The 12,500-nt window shown below is 38.2% G+C and overlaps 2 protein-coding genes across 2 annotated transcripts; both read right to left on the bottom strand.

Moving 5' to 3' along the window:
• Window positions 1–7,706: 7,706 nt before the first annotated feature.
• On the bottom strand, window positions 7,707–10,241 carry LOC138053109 (uncharacterized). Its single transcript, XM_068899790.1, has 3 exons — window positions 10,152–10,241; window positions 9,424–9,646; window positions 7,707–8,542 (listed from the first exon to the last, which is right to left on the bottom strand). Exons 1-3 carry the CDS (start codon window positions 10,239–10,241, stop codon window positions 7,908–7,910), a joined length of 948 nt encoding a protein of 315 aa, XP_068755891.1. The 3' UTR covers window positions 7,707–7,907.
• A 496-nt stretch (window positions 10,242–10,737) lies between these two features.
• Window positions 10,738–11,517, bottom strand: LOC138053108 (5-hydroxytryptamine receptor 7-like). The gene has a single exon (XM_068899789.1). The coding sequence runs from the start codon at window positions 11,515–11,517 to the stop codon at window positions 10,738–10,740; it is 780 nt and encodes a 259-aa protein (XP_068755890.1).
• Window positions 11,518–12,500: the final 983 nt, after the last annotated feature.

Genomic DNA, 12,500 nt, shown 5'->3' with positions numbered 1-12,500 from the left:
ATGTAATTTTCGCGTAAAGCCTGCTTGTTTAGTAATTCTAGTTTTTGTGCGTTTCCGGCTCCGCAAAAGTGCCATACACTACCACAATATGGAAAATATGGCATGATGAAAGCTTTATACAACCTAGTTTTAGTATTACTGGATACAATATTTCTGAAACGCTTAATAACCTTAAGCTGATTGTTAACACGATCACAGATGTCGGAAACATGTACCCCTAATAGAGAAATAACCCTCGCACTTACGTAGGTAATTTAAGCAATTGTCTTTGTAGACACCTCAAAAAATTCAAGAGGTTCCGACGGGATTCAAACTCATGACATGTGCGATGCCGGTGCAATGCTCTCCCAACTGAGTTCCCGTTATAAAGAGACCCAGCCTCGGTTGTTCAAAAGGTGGATAACGCTATCCACCGGATAAATCACTATCCAGCGGATAAACACTAGCAACACCAACTGAGTTATCCAGTGGATAGCGATTTATCCGGAAGATAGCCATGATCCACTCTTCGAATAACTGGGGCCTGAATTTTTGAGGTGTTTATAAGAGACAATTGCGTAAAATTGTCTACGTCAGTGGGAGAATTAATTCTCTTTTCGTGTATAGTTTACTGCCAGATTAAAGGTGTACGTCTGTAGGAAGCGCATCTCTAGAGGTAAGATTCTCTATTGCGTCAGGCATTAATGACTCCATCTCGCGATTTTTCCTTTCCACAGGGTAGTATTTTGATTTTCCAAGACAGGAGCATGTAGCACTATGTTTTTGTTTATCGCACCGCTCAACACTCGGGATATCTGAAGTGTTATTTCGTAGTAGTACTTTACTGCATTGGGCATTTTCCCTGTCATGCTTGTTCCCAGATCGACTCCTTCTCATATATCGTGCCCAGGCCATGTGTGCAGTTTGGGTCACATTTGAATTCTTTTGTCGTAAGCACAGCTGACGTTTGCTGGAGTCTTTGCAAATGTTTGGAGAGAAGGGAAATTTGTGCCAGCTTTTTCTTCCATGTAAGTAACCAGGTATCCATTTTTCTTTATTTTAAACTATAATTTTGCTTCAGTAATCATATTATATACCGGGTAAGTGTGTTCTTGGTTATCAGTCCCAGTTTTGCTTGATTGGCTTTGCAGTTTTGGTCATGTTAGTCTGTCCATGGTTTTGGTGTTGTCTTCTCCTGGTTTTCCGCTTGTTCTTTTCTTTTTCCTTTCTTGACTCGACACAAGGGGGTCGGGTAGAGGTCCAGCGCTGGACTAGATACCCCTTGCTCGGTTGCGCTCTGCCCCTGAAGATTCGCAGCCATTTACGAGCCTAATGGTGTCGCAGTCAGCTTTTCTTTCCCTTTGAGTTGTTTAGATTTGCTTATTTAATTCACTTGTGTTTCATTTTGCATGGGATTTCTTTGGGTTTTGGAAATGCCCTTTCCTGTTTTTTAAGAACGAAGGGTTTGTGTAGGGATTGTTTCTTATTTATTATTCTTATTTTTTAAGAACGAATAATTTTCATGTTCAAATGTTTGTTTATCCCTCTTACTTGATTTAGTTTCTTATACATGTACTATCTGGCTGTTTCTGAAATTAAAGTTTTGTTTTCACACAGAGTTTGTTTTGTTTTGCTAACTCCACTGTGAGGTTGAGAGTTTGCTTTGTGAATTTCTCTTCCTCATTTCACAGACTAATTTTTGGTTATGATTTTCCCTCAACTCACCATCCACACACACAGTATTTTCCCCACACTTACCCACTTTACTAGAGATTATTATCTCAGTTAGTGGAGAGGAACCCCTTCTTGTAAGGGGATTCTTGCTTCAGCACCATAATCATGCCACAAAGGTTGCTAGTCTACTGCTGTTTTTGTTTTTTTTACTTTATACAACTATCTCAATAGGTATCTACAGCAGGGATACCACCTTTTGTCCTAGTCAACTCTTTGCTTGGTAGTGGTGTTCACACTTTGCATTACAATACACACAGATACAATTTGGTTTTATTTTCTTAACCACTAATCTGATACTAACTTAGGAACAGCTTTATTATTATTATTATTATTATTATTATTATTATTATTATTATTATTATTTTAATCCCGCAGGTTCTGAACTTGTTATTTCAAAAGGTATTTCTTACATTGTAAAATGTTCATTTATTTATTTGTTTGGATATGGATATTTCAGATATTTTCAGTTTGTGTCAATTGGCACCTCACTGGGTTTTTTCCTGGAAACACCAAAAAAGAACGAATGATTTATACACCTGATGGGATTTTTCCCTGGATCCATCCAAAAGGACGAATGATTTTTACACCTGATGGGATTTTCCCCTAGATCCATCCAAAAGAACGAATGCTTTATACACCTGATGGGATTTTTCCCCTAGATCCATCCAAAAGAACGAATGATTTATACACCTGATGGGATTTTTTCCTGGATCCATCCAAAAGAACGAATGATCTATACACCTGATGGGTTTTTTTCTGGAACCATTCAGAAGAACGAATGATTATACTCCTGCAGTACACCCTGAATCAATAGCAACGCAATCTCACTTGGGCCTCCATGTTTTTCTGGGTCAATCTGCCCCTTTTTTAGCTTCCTAATCTGCATTTCGTAGTGGTACTTTACTGCATTGGGCATTTTCCCTGTCATGCTGGTTCCCAGATCGACTCCTTCTCATATCTCGTGCCCAGGCCATGTGTGCAGTTTGGGTCACATTTGAATTCTTTTGTCGTAAGCACAGCTGACGTTTGCTGGAGTCTTTGCAAATGTTTGGAGAGAAGGGAAATTTGTGCCAGCTTTTTCTTCCATGTAAGTAACCAGGTATCCATTTTTCTTTATTTTAAACTGTAAATTTTGCTTCAGTAATCATATTATATACCGGGTAAGTGTTTCTTGGTTATCAGTCCCAGTTTTGCTTGATTGGCTTTGCAGTTTTGGTCATGTTAGTCTGTCCATGGTTTTGGTGTTGTCTTCTCCTGGTTTTCCGCTTGTTCTTTTCTTTTTCCTTTCTTGACTCGACACAAGGGGGTCGGGTAGAGGTCCAGCGCTGGACTAGAAACCCCCTTGCTCGGTTGCGCTCTGCCCCTGAAGATTCGCAGCCATTTACGAGCCTAATGGTGTCGCAGTCAGCTTTTCTTTCCCTTTGAGTTGTTTAGATTTGCTTATTTAATTCACTTGTGTTTCATTTTGCATGGGATTTCTTTGGGTTTTGGAAATGCCCTTTCCTGTTTTTTAAGAACGAAGGGTTTGTGTAGGGATTGTTTCTTATTTATTATTCCTATTTTTAAGAACGAATAATTTTCATGTTCAAATGTTTTTTTATCCCTCTTACTTGATTTAGTTTCTTATACATGTACTATCTGGCTGTTTCTGAAATTAAAGTTTTGTTTTCACACAGAGTTTGTTTTGTTTTGCTAACTCCACTGTGAGGTTGAGAGTTTGCTTTGTGAATTTCTCTTCCTCATTTCACAGACTAATTTTTGGTTATGATTTTCCCTCAACTCACCATCCACACACACAGTATTTTCCCCACACTTACCCACTTTACTAGAGATTATTATCTCAGTTAGTGGAGAGGAACCCCTTCTTGTAAGGGGATTCTTGCTTCAGCACCATAATCATGCCACAAAGGTTGCTAGTCTACTGCTGTTTTTGTTTTTTTTACTTTATACAACTATCTCAATAGGTATCTACAGCAGGGATACCACCTTTTGTCCTAGTCAACTCTTTGCTTGGTAGTGGTGTTCACACTTTGCATTACAATACACACAGATACAATTTGGTTTTATTTTCTTAACCACTAATCTGATACTAACTTAGGAACAGCTTTATTATTATTATTATTATTATTATTATTATTATTATTATTATTATTATTTTAATCCCGCAGGTTCTGAACTTGTTATTTCAAAAGGTATTTCTTACAAATATAAAATATTTATTTATTTACTTGTTTGGATATGGATATTTCAGATATTTTCAGTTTGTGTCAATTGGCACCTCACTGGGTTTTTTCCTGGAAACACCAAAAAAGAACGAATGATTTATACACCTGATGGGATTTTTCCCTGGATCCATCCAAAAGGACGAATGATTTTTACACCTGATGGGATTTTCCCCTAGATCCATCCAAAAGAACGAATGATTTATACACCTGATGAGAATTTTTCCTAGATCTATCCAAAAGAACGAATGATTTATACACCTGATGGGATTTTTTCCTGGATCCATCCAAAAGAACGAATGATCTATACACCTGATGGGTTTTTTTCTGGAACCATTCAGAAAAACGAATGATTATACTCCTGCAGTACACCCTGAATCAATAGCAACGCAATCTCACTTGGGCCTCCATGTTTTTCTGGGTCAATCTGCCCCTTTTTTAGCTTCCTAATCCCCATTTCGTAGTGGTATTTTACTGCATTGGGCATTTTCCCTGTCATGCTGGTTCCCAGATCGACTCCTTCTCATATATCGTGCCCAGGCCATGTGTGCAGTTTGGGTCACATTTGAATTCTTTTGTCGTAAGCACAGCTGACGTTTGCTGGAGTCTTTGCAAATGTTTGGAGAGAAGGGAAATTTGTGCCAGCTTTTTCTTCCATGTAAGTAACCAGGTATCCATTTTTCTTTATTTTAAACTGTAAATTTTGCTTCAGTAATCATATTATATACCGGGTAAGTGTTTCTTGGTTATCAGTCCCAGTTTTGCTTGATTGGCTTTGCAGTTTTGGTCATGTTAGTCTGTCCATGGTTTTGGTGTTGTCTTCTCCTGGTTTTCCGCTTGTTCTTTTCTTTTTCCTTTCTTGACTCGACACAAGGGGGTCGGGTAGAGGTCCAGCGCTGGACTAGAAACCCCCTTGCTCGGTTGCGCTCTGCCCCTGAAGATTCGCAGCCATTTACGAGCCTAATGGTGTCGCAGTCAGCTTTTCTTTCCCTTTGAGTTGTTTAGATTTGCTTATTTAATTCACTTGTGTTTCATTTTGCATGGGATTTCTTTGGGTTTTGGAAATGCCCTTTCCTGTTTTTTAAGAACGAAGGGTTTGTGTAGGGATTGTTTCTTATTTATTATTCCTATTTTTAAGAACGAATAATTTTCATGTTCAAATGTTTGTTTATCCCTCTTACTTGATTTAGTTTCTTATACATGTACTATCTGGCTGTTTCTGAAATTAAAGTTTTGTTTTCACACAGAGTTTGTTTTGTTTTGCTAACTCCACTGTGAGGTTGAGAGTTTGCTTTGTGAATTTCTCTTCCTCATTTCACAGACTAATTTTTGGTTATGATTTTCCCTCAACTCACCATCCACACACACAGTATTTTCCCCACACTTACCCACTTTACTAGAGATTATTATCTCAGTTAGTGGAGAGGAACCCCTTCTTGTAAGGGGATTCTTGCTTCAGCACCATAATCATGCCACAAAGGTTGCTAGTCTACTGCTGTTTTTGTTTTTTTTACTTTATACAACTATCTCAATAGGTATCTACAGCAGGGATACCACCTTTTGTCCTAGTCAACTCTTTGCTTGGTAGTGGTGTTCACACTTTGCATTACAATACACACAGATACAATTTGGTTTTATTTTCTTAACCACTAATCTGATACTAACTTAGGAACAGCTTTATTATTATTATTATTATTATTATTATTATTATTATTATTATTTTGATCCCGATGGTTCTGAACTTGTTGTTTCAAAAGGTATTTCTTGCATTATAAAATATTTATTTATTTACTTGTTTGGATATGGATATTTCAGATATTTTCAGTTTGTGTCAATTGGCACCTCACTGGGTTTTTTCCTGGAAACACCAAAAAAAAACGAATGATTTATACACCTGATGGGATTTTTCCCTGGATCCATCCAAAAGGACGAATGATTTTTACACCTGATGGGATTTTCCCCTAGATCCATCCAAAAGAACGAATGATTTATACACCTGATGAGATTTTTCCCTAGATCCATCCAAAAGAACGAATGATTTATACACCTGATGGGATTTTTTCCTGGATCCATCCAAAAGAACGAATGATCTATACACCTGATGGGTTTTTTTTCTGGAACCATTCAGAAGAACGACTGATTATACTCCTGCAGTACACCCTGAATCAATAGCAACGCAATCTCACTTGGGCCTCCATGTTTTTCTGGGTCAATCTGCCCCTTTTTTAGCTTCCTAATCCTCATTTCGTAGTGGTACTGTACTGCATTGGGCATTTTCCCTGTCATGCTTGTTCCCAGATCGACTCCTTCTCATATATCGTGCCCAGGCCATGTGTGCAGTTTGGGTCACATTTGAATTCTTTTGTCGTAAGCACAGCTGACGTTTGCTGGAGTCTTTGCAAATGTTTAGAGAGAAGGGAAATTTGTGCCAGCTTTTTCTTCCATGTAAGTAAGCAGGTATCCATTTTTCTTTATTTTAAACTACAATTTTGCTTCAGTAATCATATTATATACCGGGTAAGTGTTTCTTGGTTATCAGTCCCAGTTTTGCTTGATTGGCTTTGCAGTTTTGGTCATGTTAGTCTGTCCATGGTTTTGGTGTTGTCTTCTCCTGGTTTTCCGCTTGTTCTTTTCTTTTTCCTTTCTTGACTCGACACAAGGGGGTCGGGTAGAGGTCCAGCGCTGGACTAGAAACCCCCTTGCTCGGTTGCGCTCTGCCCCTGAAGATTCGCAGCCATTTACGAGCCTAATGGTGTCGCAGTCAGCTTTTCTTTCCCTTTGAGTTGTTTAGATTTGCTTATTTAATTCACTTGTGTTTCATTTTGCATGGGATTTCTTTGGGTTTTGGAAATGCCCTTTCCTGTTTTTTAAGAACGAAGGGTTTGTGTAGGGATTGTTTCTTATTTATTATTCCTATTTTTAAGAACGAATAATTTTCATGTTCAAATGTTTTTTTATCCCTCTTACTTGATTTAGTTTCTTATACATGTACTATCTGGCTGTTTCTGAAATTAAAGTTTTGTTTTCACACAGAGTTTGTTTTGTTTTGCTAACTCCACTGTGAGGTTGAGAGTTTGCTTTGTGAATTTCTCTTCCTCATTTCACAGACTAATTTTTGGTTATGATTTTCCCTCAACTCACCATCCACACACACAGTATTTTCCCCACACTTACCCACTTTACTAGAGATTATTATCTCAGTTAGTGGAGAGGAACCCCTTCTTGTAAGGGGATTCTTGCTTCAGCACCATAATCATGCCACAAAGGTTGCTAGTCTACTGCTGTTTTTTTTTTACTTTATACAACTAACCAATCAAGAGAAGCCGTGCCACGCTTGACTGCTTCTCATGTTACATGTAATTTTCGCGTAAAGCCTGCTTGTTTAGTAATTCTAGTTTTTGTGCGTTTCCGGCTCCGCAAAAGTGCCATACACTACCACAATATGGAAAATATGGCATGATGAAAGCTTTATACAACCTAGTTTTAGTATTACTGGATACAATATTTCTGAAACGCTTAATAACCTTAAGCTGATTGTTAACACGATCACAGATGTCGGAAACATGTACCCCTAATAGAGAAATAACCCTCGCACTTACGTAGGTAATTTAAGCAATTGTCTTTGTAGACACCTCAAAAAATTCAAGAGGTTCCGACGGGATTCAAACTCATGACATGTGCGATGCCGGTGCAATGCTCTCCCAACTGAGTTCCCGTTATAAAGAGACCCAGCCTCGGTTGTTCAAAAGGTGGATAACGCTATCCACCGGATAAATCACTATCCAGCGGATAAACACTAGCAACACCAACTGAGTTATCCAGTGGATAGCGATTTATCCGGAAGATAGCCATGATCCACTCTTCGAATAACTGGGGCCTGAATTTTTGAGGTGTTTATAAGAGACAATTGCGTAAAATTGTCTACGTCAGTGGGAGAATTAATTCTCTTTTCGTGTATAGTTTACTGCCAGATTAAAGGTGTACGTCTGTAGGAAGCGCATCTCTAGAGGTAAGATTCTCTATTGCGTCAGGCATTAATGACTCCATCTCGCGATTTTTCCTTTCCACAGGGTAGTATTTTGATTTTCCAAGACAGGAGCATGTAGCACTATGTTTTTGTTTATCGCACCGCTCAACACTCGGGATATCTGAAGTGTTATGTCCAAAAAGAGATAACTCGAGGTCACTTGCATGACCTGGTACCGCAGGTTCACGTTTATGTACGGACCGAGTGTATGCACTGGTATGATTTTGACGAGTCTCTGCGCTAGGTATGTCAGCCTCATTTGCGCATTTGTTATTTCTAGTTATATGATTTCCTCCTGTCTTGGCCTCGATGAAATCCAATATATTCTGAAAATGATTTCCACCCGCCCGCCACGTCGTATCTTTCATTGTGATAGGTTTTTGGCCATTGGATATTGACAAGGGCGCCATATTGGTGTATCTTGAATTTTGCTCGAACATTTCCAGCTCATCTAAGTTGAAGTCGAGTGGCTTAATGTACGAGGTGCTACTAAAAAGAACGTGAAAAGCGTTTTCATGATCACCGTCGGCCTCTACAAAACCATACGATATCCAGAAGCTGTGGCCAGCGCTTGTGGTGGCTGTAAAGAAATAAGGAAACCTTGCTGGTACTGGGTGCAGACAAAACGGAGTTTCAGAAACGATGGCAACCTCGGCAACGACACTGGCTCCACAAAACAATAGTATCGTTGGTTAAAAGAGCAGAAATAATCGTGCCGTGCTCATTTTAGCACATAAAATCATCAAATTTGAGGTTTTGACTACAACGCGTGAGCATACAAATGTGAACCTTTCATTTTCTTGTTTACTCTGAAACCTCGCGCACCCAATTTGTTTTTTGGATGCTTCGCAGGCTGAAACGATTTCATTTCCCTCGACCTTTTCGAGCCAAAAGTTGATGACAAAATATTTCACCAGTAAAAAGGGCATGGGTTTAAATCCGGTTTAAGCCTGCAATGTACAGGCTTAAGTTCCTTTCGTTACTATTAAAGTACCGTTCATAACTGCGAAGATCTCAAACTGACGTAAAGGGCCAGTTTTTTCAAGTTTCAATCAATTTCCATCCTCTCTCCATCCATGGATGCAAATAACAAAGAATAGCTTCAGTGCACTTCAGTTGTTATTGGCAACAAAAGTACACCATTGATTTTTGGTCTTGATTGATGCAAAGACGTATTTTAGTGTTTTTAAGTTGGACTGAAATAGCGTGACACTGCCTCTTTAACTAGTGTAAATTTAATTGAATAAGCTTTCAATTTTTTTACACTTTTAACAATGTTGTCAACTTGATAAAACACTCCAGACTTAGGTTCAAAGGCACATGTTGAAGACAATGTCGAAACCGTTTAAATGGCCCTTAAAACACGTTTCAAACGTGTTATAAATTTCTGATCGCGGCGTTTGACGAAATTCACTCTTTCCAAGATACTCAAGTAAAATATCAGCCAGCTCGCATACTTACAGTTAAAGTTATGCGACCTTGAACGCGATGATTTTTGAAATTTCCTGTTGCAACATTTTGTGCAAGGCCACCTCAGTGCTCGATGGTATGCCCTTCTGTAAGGAAGCCACCTGATACCGTATATCAAAGGGTTCAAGAGACTGCTGACCAGTGGTAACTGGAGCACACACAAGCCGAACAGCGAAGGATAGTCCACTGAAAGAGTACCAAGTGTAATGGCTATCTGAAATAAATTAGAATAAAATATAACAGAGAAGCCTAGATGTTTTGGAATTGATGTTAAAGCTTTATGTCTTGGTATTTAAATGTTTAAAATTCAAGCGGTTCTGTTTTGCTTGAAATCAAAATGATAAGCGGAACAATTGTAACAACGGTTTATTCAATTTCCTGTTTTGATTCGTGACCGTAATACTAAAGAGAGGAGATATTCCTTTCCCCGTATGTACTGTATTTTAAGGCACAGAGCCTCCATAGTGATTAATATGATGGGTTTTCTTTACACGTTCCCGCAGTTGACCAAACTAAAGTAATTTAAAAAATAAAAAAGAAAACTGAAATATTCATACAAAAATTTGGTTTTATCAACGGAGTTGATAATGTAAATTGGCCACCGTACAGAGATTATAAAAGCTGACGTTTCGAGCGTTAGCCCTTCGGCAGACCGCTCTGACGAAGGGCTAACGCTCGGAACGTCAGCTTTTATTATCTCTGCACGGTGGCCAATTTACATTATCCACTCCGTTGATAAAGCCAAATTTTTGTATACTACTTCCCCACCGACGCAGCACCACAGTTTCTTTAGAAACTACCCCCTTCATTCATTTGAAATATTCATAGTTCGAAAGTACGGACCCCGAATGCGAAACTGTTTTTAAAAATGTATAAATGATTTTAGCAAAATTTCACCCCATATAAGAAATTAGTGATCATCTGGAATGTAAAAAATTTCGGCTCGTGGAAGAGGGATCGTGGGCTCAAATCCAGATGCTAGGCAAGTATTGAGGTTAACGTTCGTGTATGGAAATCAAAGCGCGAAATAAAATGTCACGGATTAGTCGGGTGAGACCGATTCGGCTAACTCAATGTTGTATCCAAGTTAAATCCTTTAGGAGTAAAACGTTTTGTTCCAAGTATTTCGATATCATTCAAATGTGACTGCTACATTATCATGCAAATGCAACACATTAAGAACCTTAACCCCGAAAGATTTCAATTGGGTACAACATTTAGTCAACCGAATCTGTCTATTGCTCTATATGGGGTGTCAATTAGGGATGAATTGTGCTATGTCAGCTGACTTACCATCCCAGGCAACTAGCAACTTAAATAAACACCATCGACCAAAGCTGCTAAAATAGTGAGATCTTTGTTGTCAGTAGGGTCCGCCAAGTGGGAAACTTCACGCTCTTTAGCAGAAAAGCTGAACCCGTCATCTTTTCTCAACTTGGTACTGTACGATCCCTTGTTCGATGTGCTGAATATTGCGTAAAAACACAAGCAACTGACTAGCAACAAACACATGAGGAAAACGACGAAAAATCCCGCCACAGGATTTTCGTACAGGAACAGGCAAAAAGTATATCCTGTATCCTTGGAAACGTGGAAACCGTCTAACCAGAGCAGAGGCCACGTCGCTATAAACGCGGAGATTATCCATTTTCCAAAGAAAAATGCAACGAACAACTTTCCTTTCCATTGTTTTCGATAAAAGCGCGGTGTTAAAGTAATGAAAAATCTATCTAGTCCGAGAAGAGTAATTGCTAATGTGGCAGCACAACGAAGAAACACGATACTCCATGCTTGAAGTCTGCACAAAGTAAAGTACTTGTAGAAATTGTTTCCTTTGTCAAAAAACACGAACAAAGAGACTACATTTGGTCCCAAGATATTTAAAATGTCTATCAAAGAGATCGTGACGAGAAGAAAACTGAAGGTACTTTTTCGTTTTGTGAAACACAAAATGCTAACAACAGTTAACAGGTTTCCTGCTAATATAATGAACGACACTACAACCACTGTAGTTATTAAAGCAATACGAATCTCTGGAAATGCACTGTTGAATGTTTGTTCCCCATTAACATTCTCTGATTCCATGACGCTATCGGTTTGACCAGATTGAATATTTCTTTCCTGAGTCAGTGTGTAGGAATAACGTACTGCCAAACAATAAAGTAGAAATCATGGACTGCATGTATGTCCAAGCCAAAACCTTTGTAAATGGAAGCCTTTGCATGCAACTAACCGCAAATTTCAATAAAAAGCATTGAAGAGCCGATGATACGGACTTTCAATCTGTTTTCCCACTCAAGCGGGAATGATTTCTAACACGATATATTGCAGCTACACAATTGTTACAGGTTGAAAATTCTCTAGTTTTAATATGAAACAAATACAACTTTGTCATAGAGAATAATTTATCAGCCAGTGTAGATAATGTAACATTTTTCTGATTGGTTTTAAATATTTATCTCTTTGACAAAAAACAGGTCTTATAAAATATTGATTAAAACCGATTGATTATTGTGATTTATGCCCAATTTGGCATAATTTCACAATTGAGAGAATGGTACTCCTCTGTGATTGTGGTTTTTACGACTGGACGATAAAGTTAAAAGAAAAAACAAAGAAACGAATAAACAATTTTCAGTTTCGGCCCTTGTTTATTAGTAACATTTGCCTTATTTTTAAAATTTTAGATTATGATTGAGTAGTAACAAGAACGTTTATCATCAATATTTCATATACGGCTGGCTGATTGATCCTAATTAATTCCTTTTCTTACCGCTTCCAGAATTTTTAACGAAATTTTGATCGTGGTTTAATGAATATGATAAAAGAAAAATAATTCATTTTGAATGGAATACAGAAAAGGAAATTACAATGGTGTGCTCTCCATTAGTCGTTTCTGAAGAGTTAAAAAGAAGTGAAGATATTTCCTTGGATTATCTCAGTTCTAAACTGCAGCTGATGGATTGTTAAGAACCGAAGCCTTTCTTTTGGGTATGACGCATTTGGATTTGTGGAGTTAGACCTTGTTTCATGAAATAAACAGCTAAAGGCTTTAGGGACGAACCCAG

Source organism: Montipora capricornis, chromosome 6, assembly GCF_036669925.1.
Source record: "Montipora capricornis isolate CH-2021 chromosome 6, ASM3666992v2, whole genome shotgun sequence".
In the NCBI taxonomy this organism is placed as follows: Eukaryota; Metazoa; Cnidaria; class Anthozoa; order Scleractinia; family Acroporidae; genus Montipora; species Montipora capricornis.
This window is presented reverse-complemented; position numbering and strand designations above follow the sequence as displayed.